Raw genomic sequence first — 24,587 nt, 5'->3', positions numbered from 1 at the left:
GTGAAAATAATTAGCTGATGGAGTAGTTTTCTCAGGGGGTTGGGCACTTACCCTCTTCTCCAGTCACAGTTGATGTGGCTGAGTGATTTTTATCTAGCTTGTAAATGACGATCGATGCCTTCCCCAAAGGCTTAGGTTGAGCTTGAACACTGAGTCTTGGACTTGGAACAGGCGCTGCCAGGTGGAGTTTTATGGGCTGAGTTATGCAGGAAGCCTGTGCTCAGAGATGTTCAGACCAAAAGGAGGTCTGAGTCAGGCACAATGGTGTCATTGTACAGGCTGCTTTTGCTGGTGTGGGCAGGGATTGGTTTTCATTTGATGTGTAAGTGCTCACAGCCTGGAAGAGTGTGTAAGGGATTGCAGAGGATGGATGGAATGGCACAGAAATAGTGATCTCATGGATGGCATTTGTGTGCTCTATTTTTAAGACATGCATGTCAGAGACTGGGGTGGAAGTTAAGGTGGAGGAGAGGTATTTCCCATCCAAATCCCACATTGCACAGCTCTGGTTAAGCAGGCTAACACACTGCTTAGGGGTGGTGGTAGGAGTGATGAGAGTCAGTCCCACATTCTTCCAACACCCACACTGGGTCATCTCCCTAAGTGAAGGGTGGAAATTGCTCTGTGCTGTTTTGTGAGGCTGTGGTCCAATAGTTGGAAGCACAATGGCAGTATAGCCACAGGGACACCCATTTAGAGTTGTTCCCGTGGGCAGGGAGCCAACTGGTCCAGTGGCACTGCCACGTTGGGCAGCGGAGTTGCTAGATTAGAGAGGGCAGTAAGAGCTAAAGCTGCTAGATTAGTGAAGGCAGTGCTCTGTCCACTTCTGGACCCCTCAGTTTAAGAAAGATGTTGAGTTGCTGGAATGTGTCCAGAGAAGGGAAACAAAGCTGGGGAGGGGTTTGGAGCACAGCCCTGTGAGGAGAGGCTGAGGGAGCTGGGGTTGCTTAGCCTGGAGAAGAGGAGGCTCAGGAGAGACCTTATTGCCATCTACAACTAACTGAAGGGAGGTTGTAGCCAGGTGGGGGTTGGTCTCTTCTCCCAGGCAACCTGTGACAGAGCAAGAGGACGCAGTCTCAAGCTGCACCAGGGGAGGTTTAGGTTGGGTGCTAGGAAGAAATTCTTCACAGAAAGAGAGATTGGCCATTGGAATGTGCTGCCCAGGGAGGTGGTGGAGTCACTGTCCTTGGTGGTGTTCAAGAGGGGATTGGACGTGGCTCTTGGTGCCATGGTCTAGTCATGAGGTCTGTGGTGACAGGTTGGACTTGATCTCTGAGGTCTTTTCCAACCTTATTGATTCTATCATTCTGGTGTCCAGAGTTTCAATTTTTGCTGCTTCCTTCTGTACCTCTGCTCCTGCCTTGTGTAGCCTCATGGGATTCTGGGATTTATTGAGAGCCCCTAGAGACATGTTTCCCCCTCCTGGTTGTCAAAGGCAAGCCCTGTGGGAACATAATGTTGTGGGAATATGATTTGACAGGTTGGACTTGATGGTCTTTGAGGACTCTTCCAACCTTGGTGATACTGTGATTCTGAGGTGGTGGAGTCACCATCACTGGAAGTGTTTAAAAAGAGACTGGATGAGGCACTTGGTGCCATGGTTTAGTTGATTAGATGGTGTTGGGTGACAGGTGGAATTTGATGATCTCTGAGGTCTTTTCTGACCTGGTTAATTCTGTGTTCTGTAACAGCTGCAAGAAGCTCTGCCCTGTAAAAGTGTTTTCCTTTCAGTGGCTCAGGTCTGATTTAGCCTTGAAGAATCCTTGTCTTGCTGTCACAGAGATAAGGACTGGAGCCTTCAGCCTCTTACCCAAGCCTTGTTCTATATTTGCTCTGCAGATGACCATCCTCCCATCGCCCGCACTGGCAAGGACATGAGGGTGCAGCCTGGGGAGCCGGTGTTGCTGAGGGGCACAGAGAGCACAGACGACCGAGGGATAGTCAGATACGAATGGAAGCAGATCCTTGGTGACACCTCTGTGGAGATGAAGGTAGGGAGCTGCAGGGAGGAGGCAGCTTGCTCACCGTCACCTCTGATCTGCACTGCTCTGCTGTGACAGCCACTGACTCGCAGGTCACCTTGTCCTTCCTTCCTGGAGCCAGCCCTCCCACCAGCCTGTTCCCAGGAGCCTGGGAGCGCTCCTCCTGTTGGACGCCAGCCTCTCCCGCACTGCTGGGAGGTGCTGGGACTCAGGCTCCCTGCACCACGGTTCCATCTCAAACTTTCCTGATCTGCCTGAGTGGGAGCAGCAGCTTCAGCGAGAGGGCTGCCTCTGCTTTCAAGCTCCTGTAGCTCCCTGGGGGGGCCTGCCCTTAGCTTTGCTCTGCTCCATTCTGGTGCTTCTTCTCCTTTGACTCCAAGCAGTGCAGTCGGGCTCTTGCTTCTGACCTCATGGGGCTTTTCCTGGACTTTCATCTCCGTTCAGAGGATAGGTGGCTCCTCCTATTTTATCTGAGCAGGAGCAGGAGTCACGGTCTCCTGACACCTCCAAGATCTGCGAGGTGTGAACCTGGCCTATCTGATAGATGTTGAATGTGAATTGTGGCTTTAAAAGGGCAAGTGATCGCTGTTAAGCTTCTGCAAAATGCTCTGGAAAGCCTTGGGGGGGGTGGGGGGGTGGTGTCATACTGAGCTTTTGTGACACCTTTGTGGGAGAATTAGCAAATGGTTGCATCAGTCCCACAGCTGAGTTGAATACCAGCAATGACTGGGTGCTAAGGGGCTGTAGAAATCTGGCAGCGCTCTTTTGCTTTTCCCTTCCACCCAGCCCAACCAAAGGATTTTTTTAACTATGTTTTTGGCTGGGGGGAGAGCAGGCAGGGAAAGGAAAGAATCCTCTAGTATTATGTTAACTACATTAAGATGACATGTGGCAACACTCTATTCTCTTGAAACCTAACCAAAAAGGCAGACAGCATGGAAATGGTGACCAAATAATTTTAGGAAACACAAGGGGGAAAAAAGGGTTCTGTCAATAATAACACAGCTTTCTGTTCTGCCAAAACGATAGAATCATCATAGAATCAATAAGGTTGGAAGGGACCACAAAGATCATCAAGTCCAACCTGTCACCCAACACCTCATGACTACTAAACCATGGCACCAAGTGCCACATCCAATCCCCTCTTGAACACCTCCAGGGATGGTGACTCCACCACCTCCCTGGGCAGCACATTCCAATGGCTAACAACTCTCTCTGTGAAGAACTTTCTCCTCACCTCCAGCCTAAACTTCCCGTGGTGCAGCTTCAGACTGTGTCCTCTTGTTCCGGTGCTGATTGCCTGAGAGAAGAGACCAACCCCTCCTGGCCACAACCTCCCTTTGGGTAGTTGTAGAGAGCAATGAGGTCTCCCTTGAGCCTCCTCTTCTCCAGGCTAAACAACCCCAGCTCCCTCAGCCTCTCCTCACAGGGCTGTGCTCAAGGCCTCTCCCCAGCTTTGTTGCCCTTCTCTGGGCACATTCAAGAGTCTCAATGTCCTTCCTAAACTGAGGGGCCCAGAACTGGACACAGGACTCAAGATGTGGCCTAACCAGTGCTGAGTACAGGGGCACAATGACTTCCCTGCTCCTGCTGGCCACACTATTTCTGATGCAGGCCAGGATGCAATTGGCCTTCTTGGCCACCTGGGCACACTGCTGGCTCATGTTCAGCCAGCTGTCAACCAGTACCCCCACGTCCCTCTCTGTTTGGCTGCTCTCCAGCCACTCTGTTCCCAGCCTGCAGCACTGCATGGGGTTGTTGTGCCCAAAGTACAGCACCCAGCACTTGGACTTGTTAAATGCCATCATCTTGGACTCTGCCCATCTGCGGAGCCCTTCTGCCCTCTAACAGATCAACTCCTGCTCCCAACTTGGTGTCATCTGCAGATTTACTGATGACTGACTCATTCCCCTCATCTAGATCTTTAATAAAGATATTGAACAGGATGGGGCCCAGCATTGATCCCTGGGGAACACCAATGGTGCCTGGCTGCCAGCTGGATGTGGCACCATTCACCACCAGTCTCTGGGCTCAGCCCTCCAGCCAGTTCCTAACCCAGCTCAGAGTGCTGCTGTCCAAGCCATGGGCTGACAGCTTGGCCAGGAGTTCAGCAATTCAGTCTTCCAGAAACTTCTAAGCAAGCAAAGAAATAGGCACTCATTTCCTTCTTGGCAGTGAAATACCCATGTCCTAGTAAAAAATGAAAGGGTTTGTGTTTCTTAAATACACCCAGCTCATATGCACTAAGTAAATGATTCACAATAGATTTCATTCTTTACAAATTAAAATAGAAGCTGCAGGTATTTCAGTCCACTCCTATGATTTTTATTTCCACTCATGCCTTCACAGTGCCCCAAAATATGAACTACCTGATGATGCTTGAGGTACTCTTCCACTCTGCTGTTCCAGCTTGGAACCAGCCCATGGATTTGGGAGGAATGTATAGCACTGAGATATTTTTCATGCCAGACATCAGCTTGGGGGTTTCCAGCCAAACTCCTTTCCTCCAAATGCAGGATCAGAGGAGACCTTATTGCTGTCTACAACTACCTGAAGGGAGGTTGTAGCCAGGTGGGGATTGGTCTCTTCTCCCAGGCAAGCAGCACCAGAACAAGAGGACACAGTCTCAAGCTGTGCCAGGAGAGGTTTAGGCTGGATGTTAGGAAGAAGCTCTTCACAGAAAGAGTGATTGGCTATTGGAATGTGCTGCCCAGGGAGGTGGTGGAGTCACCATCACTGGAGGTGTTTAGGAAGAGACTGGATGGGGTGCTTGGTGCCATGGTTTAGTTGATTAGTGTTGGGTGATAGGTTGGACTTGATGATCTCAAAGGTCTTTTCCAACCTGGCCTATTCTATTCTATTCTATTCTATTCTATTCTGTCCTGTCCTGTCCTGTGCTGCCCTGCCCTGCCCTGCCCTATCCCATCCTATCCCATCCTATCCCATCCTATCCTATCCTATCCTATCCTATCCTATCCTATCCTATCCTATCCTATCCTATCCTATCCTATCCTATCCTATCCTATCCTATCCTATCCTATCCTATCCTATCCTATCCTATCCTATCCTATCCCTTGCATGGCTTCACTCACTGACTCTTTGGAGGTACCTTCTTCTGCATAAACCTCTCTTTTGTGTTCTCAGAATCACGAAGAAGATCAGGTAGAAATCTCCAACCTGCAGGCGGGGACTTACGTCTTCCAGCTTACTGTCACGGACACTGCACAACAGCAAGACTTTACCAACATCACCATCATGGTGCTGAATTCTGAGCAGACTGAAGGTGAGCCTCAGCCCATGGGTGTCTAGCTGGAGTCCCCAAGCCTGGGTGCTGCTCTGCTCTTGTGTTACCAGTGGTCTTCTTGATGGGGTAGATGAGAAACGAGCACAACCAAGAGACTAGAGCTGCATGTCAACTTTTCCCAGGGAAAGCCTGCACCTGACCAGTAGTGGGATGTTTCCTGATCCATGGGGGTCTATTTTAGCCTTTTTTGTGCCTTTCTGCAGAAGAAATGTCTTGCAATAACTCCTTCCTTTCTGCATGTCAGTGCCCTCTGCTGGGTGACGCCAGGGTGGCTGAAGCCTGGGGGTGCAGCTGAGGGTGTAGGACGCAGAAGAGCCTGAAAGCTTGTGGTGGGTTGAAATTCCCCCCAACACAAAATTGCCAGACCAGCTCAGCTGAAAGCAAAGGAAGCTGTATTTACAAGCACACTGCAATCTAGGAATATGGAATGCAATGAATATGTACAAATATTTGCACGTATTTACAAGACCAGGGGCTTACCATCAGCTTCCTCCTCTCCCCACACCTTTCCCCTGTACATGGGACAAGAGAAAGAAGAGCAAAGAGTAGCTGTTAGTACTTAGCCAGAGCAAAGAGATGCAGCCAAGGCCAGCAAAGCCAACAGAAGTAACAGCTGGTATCTGCTAGAGTGAGGAAACTGAAAAGAGAGAAAATTGCTTTACACAACTAACCTTATGTTAGCAGTCAGACCAATGGGGTTATTTGGACCTTATCATTATTTCCCCTTTTGCATCCAATGGTAATTTATTTACATTCTACCACTTCTTTACTCGAGATCTGTGGAAAGTGCAGTGCTACAGGCTGGGGTCAGAGTGGCTGGAGAGCAGCCAGACAGAAAGGGACCTAGGGGTACTGGTTGACAGCTGGCTGAACATGAGCCAGCAGTGTGCTCAGGGTGGCCAAGAAGGCCAATGGCATCCTGGCCTGCAGCAGGAATAGTGTGGTCCTCAGGAGCAGGGAAGTCATTGTGCCCCTGTACTCAGCACTGGTTAGGCCACACCTTGAGTCCTGTGTCCAGTTCTGGGTCTGTTGGTTTAGGAAGGACATTGAGACTCTTGAATGTGTCCAGAGAAGGGCAACAAGGCTGGGGAGAGGCCTTGAGCACAGCCCTGTGAGGAGAGGCTGAGGGAGCTGGGGTTGTTTAGCCTGGAGAGAGGAGGCTCAGGGGAGAACTTCTTGCTGTCTACAACTACCTGAAGGGAGGTTGTAGCCAGGTGGGGGTTGGTCTCTTCTCCCAGGTAACCAGGACCAGAACAAGAGGACACAGTCTCAAGCTGTGCCAGGGGAGGTTTAGGCTGGAGGTGAAGAGAAAGTTCTTCCCAGTGAGCGTCATTAGCTATTGGAATGTGCTGCCCAGGGAGGTGGTGGAGCCTCTTCCAACCTGGTTTATTCTATTCTATTCTAACAGTGTCCAACAGTGGCCAAGGGCTGACACTTTGGTAAGAGTACAAGAACATGACAAGCTATCAGTAAACCTCTACTATACTTGGCTAGTCCCCAGACAATATGTAACTGGGAGATGTTTTTTAAGCAGAAGCCAGTGTCTTTGTGTTTAATAGCCATGGATTAATCCCTTTTTGACCTCATGCAATCTTTGGACAGCAGCATCAGCATCCTGAAGCAAAGAGTTTCACAGTTTAACTACGTGCTGTGTGAAGAAGCAGCTCCTTTTGCTTTAGGGATGTGGCACCTTCTAATTTGATTTTATGACCCTGCCTTTCATATAAGAAAACACACACACTGATTCCCTACTCACCTTCTCCATGCCACTTAAGCTGTTATAAATCCCTTCAGACAAGTGTCCACACTCTTCACAAACTTCCATTTGGAAGGTTTTCTCCTTTGGGTAGTGAAGGCAAAGGAAGCTAAGCAGAGGCTTTTATGTTAACCTTCCTACAGAGCACTGCCTGACTCCTAAGAAGGTGGGTTGGTGCCGAGGGTCTTTTCCACGTTGGTTTTACAACCCCAGCCTTCAGCAGTGTGAGGAGTTCGTTTTTGGTGGCTGCAAGCCCAACAAGAATAACTACTTACGAGAGGAGGAGTGTCAGCTTGCCTGCAAGAATGTCAGAGGTGAGTCTTCTTCGAAAATCAGCCCACTCTTTCTCATAGCATTGGGATGATTGTGTGGGCAGGTCAGGCAGCTTCTTGGCTATTTAGAGCTCAGAGAACTCAGGAGGCCAGGCTAATTAGGGATGGGGAGTCCTAGTCTTACACTGCCACCACAGCTGACCCAGCTCCTGGAACACTGCTCTCCTGGACAGTGTCCCTGACCGCAAAAACCCTCACCAAATATTTGTGTCAGATCTGAAACCTAAACTTAAAGAGAGTGTTGTGTTGTGCTGTGTTGTGTTGTGCTGTGTTGTGTTGTGCTGTGCTGTGCTGTGCTGTGTTGTGTTGTGCTGTGCTGTGCTGTGTTGTGTTGTGCTGTGTTGTGCTGTGTTGTGTTGTGTTGTGTTGTGTTGTGTTGTGCTGTGTTGTGTTGTGTTGTGCTGTGTTGTGCTGTGTTGTGTTGTGCTGTGTTGTGCTGTGTTGTGTTGTGTTGTGCTGTGCTGTGTTGTGTTGTGTTGTGCTGTGTTGTGCTGTGCTGTGTTGTGCTGTGTTGTGTTGTGTTGTGTTGTGCTGTGTTGTGCTGTGCTGTGTTGTGCTGTGTTGTGTTGTGTTGTGCTGTGTTGTGTTGTGCTGTGTTGTGCTGTGTTGTGCTGTGTTGTGCTGTGTTGTGTTGTGCTGTGCTGTGTTGTGTTGTGCTGTGTTGTGCTGCGTTGTGCTGTGTTGTGTGTGTGCTCTGTGTGTGTGCTAGAAGTGCTTCGCTCTCAAAATGAAAATGATGTTCATCCTTAGCACCCTCTCAGCCAAGTCTCCACAGTGAGTTAGTGCTGCCTGAAATAAATGGGCTCTGCCAACCCCTTTGTGGTAAACAGCTTAAGGAGGAGGAGGCAAAACTTTTGGAAGAGAAAGATCTTCTGGAATGGTCTTTCTAGTGGTGGGAAGTTCCCCTGTCTTCCTCCAGGCCTGCCTTACATGGGTACTACTCATCTGGGGTCTGTGGGTGGTGGGAATCTCTATTTCCCCACCCAAGCTCTTAGAGGTCTTGCTTCCAGAAAATATGCACTTCTTAGGTGAGATGGGCAGGTAAAATACAGCTGATCTTCAGATGACAAAAGGCTGTGGTGATAATTTTGTTTTCTTTTCCCCCTTGTCTCTTCAGGTTCTGTTGGTGGGCGACAAGAGCCAGGTGAGCCTCCTGTACCCCTATGTAATCCTGCTGTGAGCTCAGGCTCACTGTCTCACATCCATTCCTGTGGCACTCAGTCAGAGTGGAAAGTGAAGCACTGGAGTCTAATTCCTTTACTGAGCCTTTCACTTCCATGCCATAGGGTAATTCAGGTCGGGGCTTACCTCTGGAGGTCAACTGCTCCAGCCCACTACTCAAAGCAGGACCAGCTTTGAGTCATATTGGATTGCTCAGGACTGCATTCAGTCTGTTTTTGGGTATCTCTGACAAAGGAGATTTGATGCTTTCTCTGCTCATACTGTGCCAGTGTTTGATGACCGGCTGGGCAGATAGGCAGACTCCAACAGGATGACATTCAACAAGTCCAAGTGCCAGGTGCTGCACTTTGGCCATGGCAACCCCATGCAGTGCTATAGGCTGGGGTCAGAGTGGCTGGAGAGCAGCCAGGCAAAAAGGGGCCTGGGGGTACTGATTGGCAGCTAGATGAACATGAGCCAGCAGTGTGCCCAGGTGGCCAAGAAGGCCAATGACATCCTGACCTGCATCAGGAATAGTGTGGCCAGCAGGAGCAGAGAAGTCCTTCTGCCCTGGGCTCAGCACTGGTTAGGCTACACCTTGAGTACTGTGTCCAAGCTGCACCAGGGGAATTTTAATCTGGAGCTGAGGAGAAAGCTCTTCCCAGAGAGAGTTGTTAGCCATTGGAATGTGCTGCCTACGGGAGTGGTGGAGTCACCGTCCCTGGAGGTGTTCAAGAGGGGATTGGATGTGGCACTTGGTGCCATGGTTTAGTAGTCATGAGGCATTGGGTGACAGGTTGGACTTGATGATCTCTGAGGTCTCTTCCAACCTTATTGATTCTATGACCCTTGTTAACATTTCCCTCCCTTATTATTGAATCACTTTCCCTTGTCACAACTCATGTCTCTCATTCTATTTCTGTGCACCTCCAAAATGAGTCTACCTCTGTCTTTTCCATAACTTTGTGATCAAACTTGTGCTGCAGCCCCTTGCTGAGCCTCTGCTGGATCCACTCCAGTGTACTAATGTCTTGTGTACTGTGGAGCTCAGAACTGGGCACAGTACTCAGCACTTGGGACCACCTGTGGAGCAGAGGGGGATAACTGCTCTTCTCCATTGGCTCTCTCAGCCCGGTCTGCACGTTTCAGTTTGGCTTTCCTAATGTAATCCCTCATGCTTGCTTGGGCAACGTCTCCATATTCTTCCTGAGTAGCTCATTCTTTCTTCTGTACTTCTGTGAGAGGAAGCATGGCTGTTCCTAGAGCAATGCTTCCTTTATGAACAACAATATTCTCTTTTTTTTGAGTCTAGGGTGGCACTGAAGAGATGCTGTAACCTTTCTTGTTTGCCGGCCCTGTCAGAAGCTTTTAAGTCCTTCATAAAGCATCTGTGTGGCAAGCAGAAGTAATGAATTTTAATGAGCTATTTGAACTGTTTCTGATGCAGTGTGCAATGGGAAGTGCCAGTCCCCCTTCTTCAGATGCAAGGATGGCTGCTGCATTGATGCCTATCTGGAGTGTGATGAAACTCTTGACTGCGCTGATGGATCGGATGAGATGTTCTGTGAACGATGTAAGTGCTTCACATTCTGGCTTAGACGACTTAGTATCTGCCCAGGGCTGGGTACAGTGTCAGTTACAGGTGTTGTATGCTGCACTGGTTAGGCCACACCTTGAGTACTGCGTCCAGTTCTGGGCCCCTCAGTTTAGGAAGGAGGTTGACTTGCTGGAATGAGTCCAGAGAAGGGCAACAAAGTTGGTGAGGGGTTTGGAACACAAGCCCTATGAGGAGAGGCTGAGGGAGCTGGGGTTGTTTAGCCTGGAGAAGAGGAGGCTCAGGGGTGACCTTATTGCTCTCTACAACTACCTGAAGGGCAGAGGTTGGTCTCTTCTCCCAGGCAGCCAGCACCAGAACAAGAAGACACAGTCTCAGGCTGTACCAGGGGAGATTTAGGCTGAATGTAGGAAGAAGTTCTATACAGAGAGAGTGATTGCCCATTGGAATGGGCTGCCCGAGGTGGTGGTGGAATCACCATCATGGGAGGTGTTCAGGAAGAGACTTGATGGGGTGCTTGATGCCATGGTTTAGTTGATTAGGTGGTGTTGGATTGGTTGATGGGTTGGACGCGATGATCTTGAAGGTCTCTTCCAACCTGGTTTGGTTCGGTTCTGTTCTATTCTGTTCTGTTCTATTCTATTCTATTCTATTCTATTCTATTCTATTCTATTCTATTCTATTCTATTCTATTCTATTCTATTCTATTCTATTCTATTCTATTCTATTCTATTCTTGGTGCCTTCTGTTCTTACCTCTTTCAGCAGCATTATATTTACTGGTTCTGCCAGCTCCCACATCCCTGCTGACTGCCACAGCTGATCTTCCCTCTGGGATGTTTCCTGCTTTTTAAATACCTTCAACTCCCTTCTCTGCACCTGTCAGTAAGAATTCAGAGCTTGTCCTCCCCTCCTCTTCCAATATTCTTTTTCTCCTAGAGTTGGGAGACAGGAAATGAAACCATGATCTCCCTCAGTCTATCCAGTGCCACAGTCCCCTTACCATCCTCACACTATGCTAATGTAAATGCACAGTGGCAAGCTGTCCAAGTCCTCAATCACCCCTTCCTCCACCTCTCTTCCCACCTCTCTTCCCACCTCATCACCCTTTTCCTATATGTGGGTGTTTTGTTGCCTTTTTATGTTGCAAGCACACAATTTAAGTCTCTCTTGCCCTCTCTTACACTAGTGCTCTGTCACACCTCTTAAAACCTGGAGTGAGAGCAGTTTCCCCTTACTTTCTGATGGGAAAAAAAAAACAAGGAAGCATCCTTTGTTTTCCTTATTTTAGTCTCTGTAATTGTGGGCTGGAAATTTGGAGTAGCTCCTTGTTATTACATTTTATTTCTCCCAGGTTCCTCTGATAGCTTTGAGATATTCCAGAACCTCAAAATGTACCTCACTTTTCTCTAGCATCTGAGAGCAAAGCAATGAGCAAGAAAGCCCTGCCTGCCCATGTCTGTATAGATGGAGACATTGCTTCTGTCTTCAGAGAGAAGTTTTAACATGAAATGTTTCTCTTGCAGATGCTCGTGAGTTCAACAGGCTGCAGAAACTCAATGTCACACACAAGCAAGGTATGGAGTGCTCAGAGAACCTGGGCTGACATCTACCAGCTTTGGGCTTCTTCTTGTCTGTTGTGTTATGGTAAAACTGCTTCCCTCTATAATGCCAAAACCAGGTGGTTTGGGATCTGGATAGTCCCTGTACTAAAAATGAGCAAGGGCCTGTTCTGTGACCTTGAGGACAGCTGTTTAGAGCAGGTTTACACTCCCCTGCCCAAACAATTTCCACCCCAGCAGGTCTCCAACAGTAGCATCACATGAGTTCTTGTGCTCCTGTGCTTGATCCCATACCTTTGTCTGGTTTGTACTGCTGTAGACAATGACCCTGTCACCAGGCTGAGAGAGCATATCCCCAGTGCTCTGGGTTTAGGGAGTGGACAGAAGGTCTCTTACCCCTCCCCAAAGGAGTAAAAGAAAACACTCCACACAGGATTGGCAGTTTAAATGGAAGTACTGTTCACAACTATATACAACACCACAAAACCATACAAAATACACAAATCCATCGTTAGCCTCATCCCAGTTCTATCCCATCCTGGCTTTACCAAGATCTCACTAGGCCAGAACCTTCCCAAAACCTTCCCCCTGCAACCAGTCCTCGATCCCAGGCCTCAACACCCCCCACCCCCATGACCTGAATGACACAGTAAAAATTATCTCTGCCAAGGCTGAAGCCAAACCTCCCCCAAAAGAGGTAAAGTCCACCTGGGAGCAGAGAGAGGGAGAAAAGGAGAAGAATCACAGAAACATTCAGGTTGGAAAAGAGCCTCAGGATCACCAAGTCCAACTATTAACCCTACTCTACAAGGGTCACCCCTAAACCATATCCCCAGGCACCACATCCAAACCACCTTGAAACACATCCAGTGACTCAACCACCTCCCTGGGCAGCTCACTCCCAGTGCCTGACCACTCTTGCTGTGAACATTTTTTTCCTAATATCCAGTCTAAGCCTACCCAGCCACAGCCTGAGGCCATTCCCCCTTGTTCAACTACTAATTACCTGTGAGAAGAGACCAGCACCAGCCTCTCCACAATGTCCTTTCAGGTAGTTGTAGACAGCAATGAGGTCTCCCCTCAAAGTAACCATCCCCAGCTCACTCAGTTGCTTTTCATCAGATTTATTCCCCAGGCCCTTCTCCAGCTTCCTTGCCCTCCTCTGCACTGGCTCCAGCACCTCCACATCTCTCCTGTAGTGAGGTGCCCAAAACTGGACACAATACTCAAGGTGTGGCCTCACCAGAGCAGAGTACAAGGGGACAATTACCTCCCTACTCCTGCTGGACACAGCATTGCTGATACAAGCCAGGATGCCTTTGGCTTTCTTGCTGTGCTGTCTGTTTATAAAGGGCAGATGCAGGAATTATGGGATGAAATAACAAAAAGTTGTATTTTTTCCAGTGTCCACTTCCTGGGCTATCTAGTCCCTGGAGAACTTTTCTTCTCTAGGGCTCTTAAACCCATAACACCCCAGTCAGCTTAAATGAAGCTTTCTGCTAGAGGACACCTGAGCCAAACTGTGGTTTCTGTGAATCCAGGCTCTTCCATTTGCCCTTTTGCCTGCCCAGAAGGACAGGTCATTTCTGCAGGGCATTGAATCCAAGGCCTAGCATCACCACACAGCCTGATGGTTCTTTCTCCTCCTTGTAAATTTGGTTTATGGGCAGGTGGCAGCCCACCTTGGCAAGGTTTGAGCAGCAGGCAGCTGGGCAGAGGGGACCTGAGAGCCACTGCTCTGGCCATGGGATTCCCTTTGCCAATAGTGCTTGTGCTCTTCTCTTGTCAGCAGAAGATGTTGCTTGCATTAGAACACCTCTCCTTTCCCTTGCCAGGTCACTGTGTGGACTTGCCTGATACTGGACAGTGCACTGAGAGCATCCCCCGCTGGTACTATAACCCATTCTCTGAGAAGTGTGACCCCTTCACCTATGGGGGCTGTGGTGGCAACAACAACAACTTTCTAGAGGAGGAAGAGTGTATGAAATCATGTTCAGGCATCACAAGTAAGCTGGGATTCTATTGGAGTTTTCATCACTCCAGGTGAAATTCTGTGGTCCCAAAGAGGCACAGTGGCTTTCAGTCAGAACAGCTCTGCCCTCAATCCCTGGCCATGCATCACAGCGCTCTTCAGCATGACCAAGGGCTTACAGGGAGCAGTATGTGCCTATAGCCTCTTCCTGCAGTGCAGCCTGTCATGTCTCAGAGCTGGAAAACATTTTGGGTGCCGGTGTGGCAAAAGGGATAGAAGATGGTGACAAAACAACCGGGGATACTGTGTGGCCTCTCTGGAAAGAATCTTAGCTTTCCCGCTTGGCTCCAGCTCTCCCCACGTGGGAGTGGGTCGAGTAAGAAAATCCTCAACAGCACATACTAGGCAGAAGTTTTGAAGAAACAAGAGGGAAAGGTCTACACTGTAGAGTTTTGTGTGTGTTGCTGTGGAGTCCAGCAGCTGAAACAGGAGGAATTCTGCCAAACTGTGTCTCTTAAGAGGCAAACTGTTGCTTGCCTTGAAGTGTCGCCCTCAGCTCCACTCTGCCTCACAGCCTGCCCCGAGAGCTGTGTGCCATGGCTGTCAAGAGGGATGCTCTTATCTATTCAGCTACTTCAGAGCACCACAAGTATGCTCCCCAGAAGCCTGTCATGTGCCTTGTTCCCAGCCTTCTTTGTAACAGTTTTTTCTCCCTCTGTGCTCCCAATTCAGAAGCGGATGTCATTGGCCGGCGGTGGGAATTTGAATCCCAGAATGATACCTTAAGTAAGTGACATTTTTTTTTCCCTACAGATCTTACTTGTTGCTTTTACCCTGTCCTGAAAAACATTTGGTCTTTCCTTGCAAATAGTAGTCTTATCTCTCTCCCTGCTTTTCATTCTGAGGGAGCAGTGTGGGATTTGTGGGATGCTAGCAGTGACAAGAGGTATGACAGTATCACCAAGGTTGGAAGAGACCTCAAAGATCATCAAGTCCAACCTGAGGTGCTTCTGTGGTCCAGCTTCTCCTTTGTCTGTGTCTCAGTGGTCGTGGAGGTGTTGGGTAGGAGGTTGGATTTGATGTTCTTAGAGGTCTTTTCCAATCTTAATGATTCTATGATTAAGAAGCTCCTGATTTTCCTTCCATCAACTTGCATGTTCAACCTCAGAAAAAGGCATGTAAAATTCTTGCTAAGTGCCAAGGTCACATAAGGACCACTCACTGCTGCAAGAAAGGAGGCTCAGATTGGTATGGGAGTAATGTTGGGTGCTAGGCTATGGGGAAATCTGATGACCCTAAACATCCCCTCTACCACTGTAACAAACACCAAAGCTTGGAATTGGAAGTTCTTAAAACAATGTTGCATCAAGGTTGCTGCCTTTTACCACAGGGCTGTAAGGCCTCTTTCTTCAGTAGAGAACTCCTGAAATTATCCACCTCCATTCTTCAACCCCAGAGACTGCTTTAAGCCTGAGATTCACATCTGCTCTCATGTGCAGCCTGTGTGACTGTCTCCACTGATGATGCAGGAGTTTGATAGCTGTGGAAGAACAAGTGCTCACAGCACTGCTACAAGCTCTTTCATAGAGTCATACAATCAACAAGGTTGGAAAAGACCTCAGAGATCATCAAGTCTAACCTGTCACCACAGACCTCATGACTACTAAACCATGGCACCAAGTGCCACGTCCGGTCCCTCTTGAACACCTCCAGTGATGGTGACTCCACCACCTCCCTGGGCAGCACATCCCAATGGCTAACAACTCTCTCAGTGAAGAACTTTCTCCTCACCTCCAGCCTAAACTTCCCCTGGCGCAGCTTGAGACTGTGTCCTCTTATTCTGGTGCTGGTTGCCTGGGAGAAGAGACCAACCCCCTCCTGGCTACAACCAGGAGTTGTAGAGAGCAATAAGATCTCCCCTGAGCCTCCTCTTCTCCTTTCCCCACAGCCTGTCCAGCACAGCTCACTCTGACATCCCAAACAAGAGGTTCTTTCTGAGACCACCCCTTGGTGGCTTGCCTGTTGGCATAAGAAAGCAAGGCCAGCATTGCAGAGAGCTTCAAATTCCTAGGGGTGTCAAATGGCCAAGCCTGCCGAAGTCACCACATAGCCTTTAGAGGGCGTGGTGCATCTGGGAAAGGATGAGAACCATCAGCTGGGAGAGACAGGCTGGCTATGCCCTGCCCATGCCGTTATGCCAAGCAGTTCCCTTCTTTCTTCTTTGCCCATCCTGCTGTCAGGCCAGCTGTTGCCCACCTCTTCTCTTTGCCAGCACAGCTTCTGCAGCAGCTTTTGTGCCTGCTTCTTCCTGAGCACTCCTGCTGCACCAGAGCTTGGGGGGCAGCCCTTCTGATGTGTTCATGTATCCCCCACAGGTGCCTTTGAGGTTGTGATTGCTGTGCTCCTGGGGATCTGCATCATGGTGGTCCTGGTGATCATTGGCTACTTCTTCCTGAAGAACAGGAAGAAGAACAGCCGCCGCCGTCAGCCAGCCACTGCTACCAACTCGACCCTCTCCACCACGGAGGACACTGAGCATCTGTTTTACAGCAGTGCCACCAAACCAGTCTGACCTGCAGCCTCTCTCTGCAGCCCAGCACTGGGGCATTCCCCAGCACTTCTGCAGTGCTGTTGCTAGGCACGGGTCTGTGTCTGAAGGACTGTTTCTCTTTGAAGACATTTGTAGCAAGAGGCCAAGATCTAGCCGTGATTTGGCAGTACTAGTGTTTGTGATTGTCTTGGCTAAAGGGCTGCCCTGGAAAGTGAGGTTCTGGGAGCATTTTGATGTTCACTGATGTCTATCCCTTCCTAAGCCCAAACCATCCAGTGAAACTCTGAATTGCATCTTTCTTCCTGCTCAAGCCCAGAGCACAACTCTGCTCAACTTACCGATGGACCCTGGGACTGGATCTGGGTAGCATTCACACTGGTGAGTGGTGCAAGCTCACCAGAGTCAACAATTTTTTGTTGGCAGTGCCACTTATTCCACCCAGCCTTGTGTTTTCCTCCCTTTGCCCAGTCCTCTGCAGGGTGACCCTGCCTCCCAGCCCTCCTCCTGGCCGTGTGAGCCTCTTGAGGGCTGTGAGATTCACGTAACCATCCAGAACTGCTCCAAGGGCCCTGTGGCACTCTCCAGTGGTTCCTGTTTTCAAGATGGAAGGAAACAGAAATACCTGCATTAATCACTAGGCTTCGCTTTTCAAGAGAAAAGCACACCTAGGGTTTTTTTTCTGCCTGGCTGGCACATTACAGCCTCCTACATGTGCACCATTTTCCCCGTGTGAGTTGCCTTGATTGCTTTTCTAGCGTTCAATCTGACCTCAAACACATTGAGAAAATAACTATTTATTCTCACATGAAAGGAAAGGAAATGTCCCTACTCCTCCTGACAATGGGAACTGAAGGGTGGAAGGACTCAGCTCCCTTGCAGTTGAACCGTTGCTGCAGCTTTGATTTTACTGTGCTCCCCTCCAAGAACACAGCCTGACCTGAGTCTGTGGCAGCTCCTGGAACACAGGACTGAGCTGGACATCACCAGCTAATGTTCTGGGGCTTCCTTGCTTCTTCTGGCCTGTCTCTCCCAGTGCAAGATGAGCCCAGCACTGGGAGGTGCTGGCCCCGTGGCAAGGTGTGACATTCTCACTTCAGCAAGATCTGGTGTGTTCCCCCATAGGCTGTTTGCAGTGAGGTGCTTCTCATCCTTGTACTGCTGCATCTCTGTGGTCCAGGCTTGTACTTCTGGGAGCTGAGGACTGCTGTTATGGGCAGAAGCTGCTATTTCTGAAGTGCCTGGTACACTTTGTTGGCTGTGGGGTTGGCACCAGTCCCCAAACTTCCAGTGCCTGCTGCTCTTGGAAAAACTCCTGCTGTGAAGAGAGAGTAAACCAGTGTGTGTGTGTTTGCATGTGTGTGTGTGAGAAACATAAATCTATGTACAGACTTCAGTTTCAATGCTTGGACCCTTTCAGGGCCAAGAGCAATGTGGCTTTGGAAGGCTCTGGTGAAGCTCAGGGCATGGTTCTCAAGCTCCAGGAGAGCTGCCTTATTGGGCTGATGCTTGGGATGGAAGGGAAGAAACTGCTGCCCACAGCCTGCTGGCAATCTGACTGCACGCTTCTCCCAATCACAGGCATCTGCCTCAGTGTCCCTGGGGCTGGTCAGATTCCTCCATGGCTTTTCATAGAGTTGTTTAGGTTGGAACAGACCCTTTAAGATCATTGAATCCAACCATCCTGATCTGCCTTGTATCATTTCTTCCATCTCTTTGGTTTTGCCACAGCCTATCATGGTCTATGCAATAAACCTAACATCTTGATTCATTTTTTTGCGTGCTCACTCTGATAATAAAGAGGAATTGTTTGTCTTATCTGACTTGGGAGTGGTGTCTGGGAAGCAATGACCTGCAGAGGAGGGAGGTAAGTTTCCCATGCCTGCTATCTCACACCCTTTCATCTGCCCAGGCTGTGGTCGCTCAGGGGAGAGCTCTCAGGTGTTGCAGTCCCGTGGCTTGGGAAGGTCTGGAAGTGGGGGACGTAACATCTGTGGATACCTGCAGAGGCAACTGCCTTACTCAGTGTGCTAGGAGTGAGATCATTACTCACTAAGTCACCCAGAGAGCAAGCAGGGTGTAACCTGAAACTGGGCTCCAGCTGGTCAGACTGGTTTGGGGTTTGGGTCTGAAACCAAAAGCAGACAGTGTTCTTCAAGCAGGAGTTGCTCTAGCTGTGTCTCCAGGCAGGTGATGGCTTAGGCACTGCAATGTAAAGTTAGTTAAATGTAAATTTGGCTAATCAGCAGTGGGTATATATGGGAACCAGATGGACCTACCCCAGCACCACTGACCTGGCAGTGCTGGGCCTCCAAACGCTGCTCCGTAGCTGGAAGGCTTTCTGCCCTCTGCTCTGGGGGGTTTTGCTCTGTCACTGCCACCTCTCTACACCAGTCCCACTGGTTTGTTTCTAGCTATTTACACCTACATTATCCCCCATGTGCCCTGAAAGCTGCCCCAGGAGCAGCTCCCTGCTGAGCCATGATCTGCCCATGGGGCAAGAGGGTGCTGTTAGAAACCGTGGCTGCTTCTCTTGATAGTCTTCAGAGAGAGAAGGCTATGTGTCTTACAGCGTCTTTCACCTAGAGCACATCTTTATGTCTCCTGGTGTTAGATAGGGCCCTGGTGGTGCCTGCATGCACAGCCTGAGCTCTCTCCTTTGCTTTGCAGCCTGGAAAGCTCCTTCTGCCCAAAAAGACAGAGGGGACACAGCTGCAGGTGAAGGGGCCAGACCCCATCAGGCCCCCTCTGCTGCAAGGCGAGCTGCTGCTCCCGGGCACAGGGGGAGAGGGGCTGTGGGGAGTGCCACCAGTTTGGTACCAGGAGACCCAGGGAAGTTCAGACACTGGGCTGGCACCAGGGCCACACACCCATACCTGTAACCACAGACTCCGGGTGTCAGCATTCCCTGGGTTCTGCCGTGTGGTGTCGCTCAGGCTGTGCCAGCAGCTCCTGCCTGGGGTGGCAGGGGAAAGGCGCTGCACCCCCAGGGCTCCCACCTGCCTTCAGCCTTCACACCCCCTCCACTCCATGCCACAAACCAGGGTTTCTGCTCTCCAGGAAATCTCAGCTCTTTCAAATGACTTTGTTGTTCAGGTGGCAACAGGAGTCCAGCTTTTGAAGCTTCCTGCAGACTTGCAGAGATCCCACTCCTCAAGAGCCAGAACAGCTGATCAAGGAACTGCTGTCAGTGCAAAGTGCACTGCCTGGTTTCACTGTGCTTGGCAACGAGCAAGTCCCTGCTACTGCCCCAGCTGTGCCCAGAAGCAAGCAGTTATATGAAGTGTTGGTCATTTTGGGGCAGAGCTGCTACTCGTGGTGTGGAGCTCCCCAGGCTATGTCCTTTGATCCCAACGCCCCAGTGCAACCTCTCTGTAGCACAGGAGGTCTGGGGTTGGCCCCTTGTCCTTACAGTGGGTGCTGGCAATATTCTTCCCACCCAGGTCAGTGTTTTCAGGGGTATTGTTTAGACAGCTCACAGAGCAAGGCTCTATAAGGCAAGGCTCTCCAAGACTGGGAGATTCTGCCCACTGGGTTGCTCCAGTGAAAGAAACCTGCTGCTGCTTCAGAAGTGTCTAATCTGACTTGTTGGTAACATCCACCTCTGCAGAAGGAAGTCCATCAAGCTTCTCAGCTGTTCCTGGCCAGCAAAACTTTGACCTACCTTGCTCCAGCCATCAGGATGAGGGGCTTGCCCAAGCTTTTGGCTGAGTTAATCCCAGCAGGCTGGAGGGGACCTCTCAGGATTTGTGTGGCTGCTGGGCTGGATGCAGCAAGCATTTGCTCACAGCTAAATATTGGGTGTCCCCAGGTGCCCTTGGCACAATGGCTCTGCAAATAAACACAGCAGCTGCTTCTGCATGACAAGGGATGACTCCACAGTGGCAGGCCAGAATATTGTCCCCTGCACAAAAGCTGTGGTGGTGTGATCCTTCCTGATGTTACTTTAGCCCTCCTGCCTAATTTATTGCTTAAGGAAGAAATACTTTTGTCTTTGAGGTCAGACAGTTCATTCAGGTTAAAAAGCAAGTTCTAAAGCTGGGGGGAAGGAGGGATGGGAGTTGTCTGCAAGCTCTGCAGAATGGAAAGAGCAATCTTGAATGCAATTTTTCCTGCCCCTTACTGCAAGCCTTAGGAATGACCTGACTTGCTTCTACTGAAGTGTGCTTTGAGCCTCCTAAAGAGAACAGATGCAGATTTGAAGTGCCACAGCTGCACCAGAATGTGGTAAGAAAACATTGCTCACTAAAGTAGCACCTGTGTGGGAAATAGCCTGTTCAATCTTCCCAGACACTCTTGGTTTGTTTGGTTGGTTTGTTGTTGGGTTTTTGTTGTGTTGGGGTTATTTTCTCTCCTTGAAGGAACAGAGAGAGGCATTGGACATACTTTCCCCTGGTCATAGAATCAGAGAATCACAGAATTGTCAGGGTTGGAATGGACCTCAAGGATCATCTAGTTCCAAACCCCCTGCCGTGGGCAGGGACACCTCACATTAGATCACATTGCCCAGAGCCACATCCAGCCTGGCCCTCAAAACCTTCAGGGTTCCACCACCTCCCTGGGCAACCTGTGCCAGTGTCTCACCACCTTCATGGGGAAGAACTTCTTCCTAACATCCAGTCTGAATCTACCCATTTCTTTTTTTTTTTTCCCATTCCCCCTAGTTCTATGACACCTACTCCCTGACACCCTAAAAAGTCCCTCCCCAGCTTTCTTGTAGCCCCCTTCAGATACTGGAAGGCCACAATGAGGTCACCTCGGAGCCTTCTCTTCTGCAGACTGAACAGCCCCAACTCCTTCAGTCTGTCCTCATAGGAGAGGTGCTCCAGCCCTCTGATCATCCTCGTGGCCCTTCTCTGGACACCTTCCAGCACCTCCAGATCCCTCTTGTAATAGGGTCTCCAGAACTGGATGCAGTACTCCAGGTGGGGTCTCACCAGAGCAGAGTAGAGGAGGAGACTCACCTCCCTCGACCTGCTGGCTGTGCTTCTCTTAATGCAGCCCAGGATGTGATTGGCTTTCTAGGCTGCAAGTGCACACTGCTGGCTCATGTTGAGCTTCTCATCCACCAGCACTCCCAACTCTTTTTCTTCAGGGCTGCTCTCCAGCCAGTCCCTGCCCAGCCTACATCAGTGCTTGGGATTGCCCTGACCCAGATGCAGGACTTTGCATTTGGTCTTGTTGAACCCCATGAGGTCATCAAGTATAGAACTGCCTGTCACTGTAATAGCTGGTGACGTGGAGAAGTACAGTCAGCTATAGAAATTGTGGCAGATCCAATCTTCTGTGGCCATGGAGGAACCTTGACTGACCAGTGTCACAAGCAAATGAGTGTTTCCTGGGCAAGCTGCCACCTGAGGCATGGCAGAATTTCTGTCGCACTCAGTCCGTGGCTGCCTGTCAGAGATGTCCTCATCTCCAGCTGTGTCAGGAGTCCTGAAACTCACCATTGGTTCCTGTTAACAGCTCCAGGAGATTCTGCAGAGGGCAGACTCAACATTTAATTACCATCTTCTCTGAGTTGCCCAGAGCCAGCCTACATGAGAGGATATACAAATGACAGCGAGCAGTTGACAGGAGCTGCAGAGGCCAGGAGCCCGGCTGGAGCCAGCCAGGCGCTCCGGCAAGAAGAGGGGAAAGTTTCCACAAGACAAAGTGTCTGTGTCTTCTTTGTTCTCTTCCCTGACACACCTGACCCACATGCTGACTGCTTCAGGAATCTTCACAAATATTTGTGACCAGTCTGCCTAGTGAAGCACTGGCCCAGGAATTTGAGCTGCTGGCGCTCCCCCAGCCAGAAACTCTTCTTTACATTAAATGAGAGTGTCCCTCGCACTTAGGCACCGTGGGAGCCCTTCCCTCACCAACCTGGGAGCCCTTCCCTCACCAACCTCCACTCCCAGGAGGGATCCAAGCTCTGCTGCCTGCCTGCTGCCTGTGCCTCCACCAATGGCTATGGGCTGCACTGCTCCGCTTTTCTTTTGGTTACTGTTGCAGTGCTTGAAGGAGGAAAGATGGAGAGGGCTCTATCAGGGAGTGCAGTGGTAGGATGAGGTGTTATCATTTCAAACTGAAAGAATCATGGAATTAGAATCATAGAATTGTCAGTGTTGAAGGGACCTCAAGGATCATCCACTTCCAACCCTCCTGCCGTGGGCAGGCACACCTCACACTAGAGCAGGTTACTCACAGCCACATCCAGCCTGGCCTTAAAAATTTCCAGGGATGAGGCTTCCACCACCTCCCTGGGCAACCTGTTCCAGTGTGTCACCACCCTCACGGGGAAGAACTTCTTCCTCACATCCAATCTGAATCTACCCACTTCTAGATTTAGATTAGATATCAGGAAGAAATTCTTTACTGTGAGGGTGTTGAGGCACTGGAACAGATTGCCCAGAGAAGATGCGTAATGCTCCCTCCCTGGAAGTGTTCAAGGCCAGGGTAGATGGGGCTTTGAACAACCTGAAATAGCTGAAGATGTCCCTGCCCATGGCAGGAGGTTTGGAACTAGACGATTTTTATGGTGCCTTCCAGTCCAAACCATTCTATGATTCATGTTCAGCCAGAGCAGCTGCCCAATGTGGTTTGCCAGCTCCTTTGAAACTTCCACAAGAGGGGGCAGCAATATCCTAATATCCCAGCTAGTGTCACCTTGGTCACTGTACTGCCAAACCAGCAGGGACATTGTGCACTGCTGGAGCTCGATGCTAAGCTGTGACATGCCCTAGGCTTCTATGAGGTCCATAAGATGCAAGGTCCTGTTCACTTCATCCCCATTTACAGTGATGTTGTGTTCCACATTATCATAGCCAGCAGGAGCAGGGAGGTCAATCTGCCCTGTACTCAGCACTGGTTAGGCCACACCTTGAGTACTGTGTTCAGTTCTGGGCCCCTCAGTTTAAGAAGGACATTGAGACACTTGAATGTGTCCAGAGAAGGGCAATGAGGCTGGGGAGAGGCCTTGAGCACAGCCCTGTGAGGAGAGGCTGAGGGAGCTGGGGTTGCTTAGCCTGGAGAAGAGGAGGCTCAGGGGAGACCTCATTGCCCTCTACAACTACCTGAAGGGAGGTTGTAGCCAGGTGGGGGTTGGTCTCTTCCCCCAGACAACCAGCACCAGAACAAGAGGACACAGTCTCAAGGTGTGCCAGGGGAGGTTTAGGCTGGACGTTAGGAAGAACTTCTTCATGGAAAGAGAGATTGGCCATTGGAATGTGCTGCCCAGGGAGGTGGTGGAGTCACCATCCCTGGAGGTGTTCAAGAGGGGATTGGATGTGGCACTTGGTGCCATGGTTTAGTCATGAGGTCTGTGGTGACAGGTTGGACTCGATGATCTTTGAGGTCTCTTCCAACCTTGGTGATTCTGTGATCATACTCAAAGCCTCATAGCCAGCTGAGAGGCGGGGAGAGCTGATGGCTGATACAACCTTCAGAAGAACAGAAAATTGAGTTTTCCAAGCCTCTTGTGGCTCCTCTGTGCCCTGGATCTGCATTTCCTTGGTTTTGTATGGGTTAATCAGAGCCAGCTCCAGCTTCTGGAGTCACTAAGCCAGCAGGAAAAACTTGCCAGTGAGAGTCTTCTTTTTCTTTTAAAAAGCAGCAGCATCTGGGTGCTTCTTTCTCTTGTTTTTTTTAATCTATATACATCAGTTTCCCAGACGTTTTTTGCTGGGTTCCACTCCTCTCCCCAACACACACACACTATATATATATATATATATAAAGAAATAACAGCTTGGTTAGTTGTTTTTCCCCCATTTCCCCTGTAATCAGAGGCAGCAGAGACTTCATTAAAAGCAAAGCAAGCCCTTTTGTAGAGTGTCATCACATTCTGAAGCTGGTAGCTGTGTCTTCCAAGCCTCATCACACAACCCTTTGCCTTGGGGGTGGCAGCAAATCTACACCAGAGGATGAAGGGACACTTGGGGAGGTTTAAAGACAGAGGCAGATACTTTGGGGAGCTGTGGGTTTGCTGCATGGACCCTGTGGCTCCGCAGCTGAGCAGATGGGAGCTGCTGCTGAGGATGCAAGTGTCTTTATTCTAATGTCCTTGCTAGAGGTTTTTGGTGCACAAAGTTTCTGTTGAACCAGTTTGAGCTGGCTCTCTCTCATATTTAGAAACTATCCCTGCTTATGCTGTAGAATTACACCCTGTCAACAAAGCTTCCTTTCCCTCTGGTCCTTAGCGCTCGGGGAGAGGGGGAGGTCTTTTTGCCTTTCCCCAGGTCTGAGCTCATCTGTTATAAATGAAAAAGAGGCTTGCTCAGGAATGGCCTCTTGCCCGACTTGTCTTCTGCTAATTGATCCTTGCACCACCCCTCTGCTTCCCAGCAACGAAAATTCCCACCCTCCTCCTGCCACTTATCTCCCCCTTCAGCTGCTAAGAGACCCGTCAGAGACAGGATCTGCTCGCAGCACA

The 24,587-nt window shown here is 49.9% G+C and overlaps 1 protein-coding gene across 1 annotated transcript in view; it reads left to right on the top strand.

Annotated features, from left to right (window-relative positions):
* The window catches only part of SPINT1 (serine peptidase inhibitor, Kunitz type 1), a 28,782-nt gene extending 10,788 nt beyond the window's left edge, over positions 1–17,994 (top strand). The window contains exons 3-11 of the mRNA XM_068161448.1: positions 1,840–1,991; positions 5,127–5,265; positions 7,186–7,356; positions 8,492–8,518; positions 9,983–10,108; positions 11,616–11,666; positions 13,487–13,657; positions 14,356–14,409; positions 15,999–17,994. Coding sequence (XP_068017549.1) covers positions 1,840–1,991; positions 5,127–5,265; positions 7,186–7,356; positions 8,492–8,518; positions 9,983–10,108; positions 11,616–11,666; positions 13,487–13,657; positions 14,356–14,409; positions 15,999–16,195 — 1,088 coding nt within the window. The 3' untranslated portion in view covers positions 16,196–17,994. The remainder of the gene's footprint in view (positions 1–1,839; positions 1,992–5,126; positions 5,266–7,185; positions 7,357–8,491; positions 8,519–9,982; positions 10,109–11,615; positions 11,667–13,486; positions 13,658–14,355; positions 14,410–15,998) is intronic.
* Positions 17,995–24,587: the final 6,593 nt, after the last annotated feature.

This window comes from Melanerpes formicivorus, unplaced genomic scaffold (assembly GCF_026170545.1).
Source record: "Melanerpes formicivorus ecotype bairdi unplaced genomic scaffold, bMelFor1.0.p_v2 SCAF_58, whole genome shotgun sequence".
In the NCBI taxonomy this organism is placed as follows: domain Eukaryota; kingdom Metazoa; phylum Chordata; class Aves; order Piciformes; family Picidae; genus Melanerpes; species Melanerpes formicivorus.
This window is presented reverse-complemented; position numbering and strand designations above follow the sequence as displayed.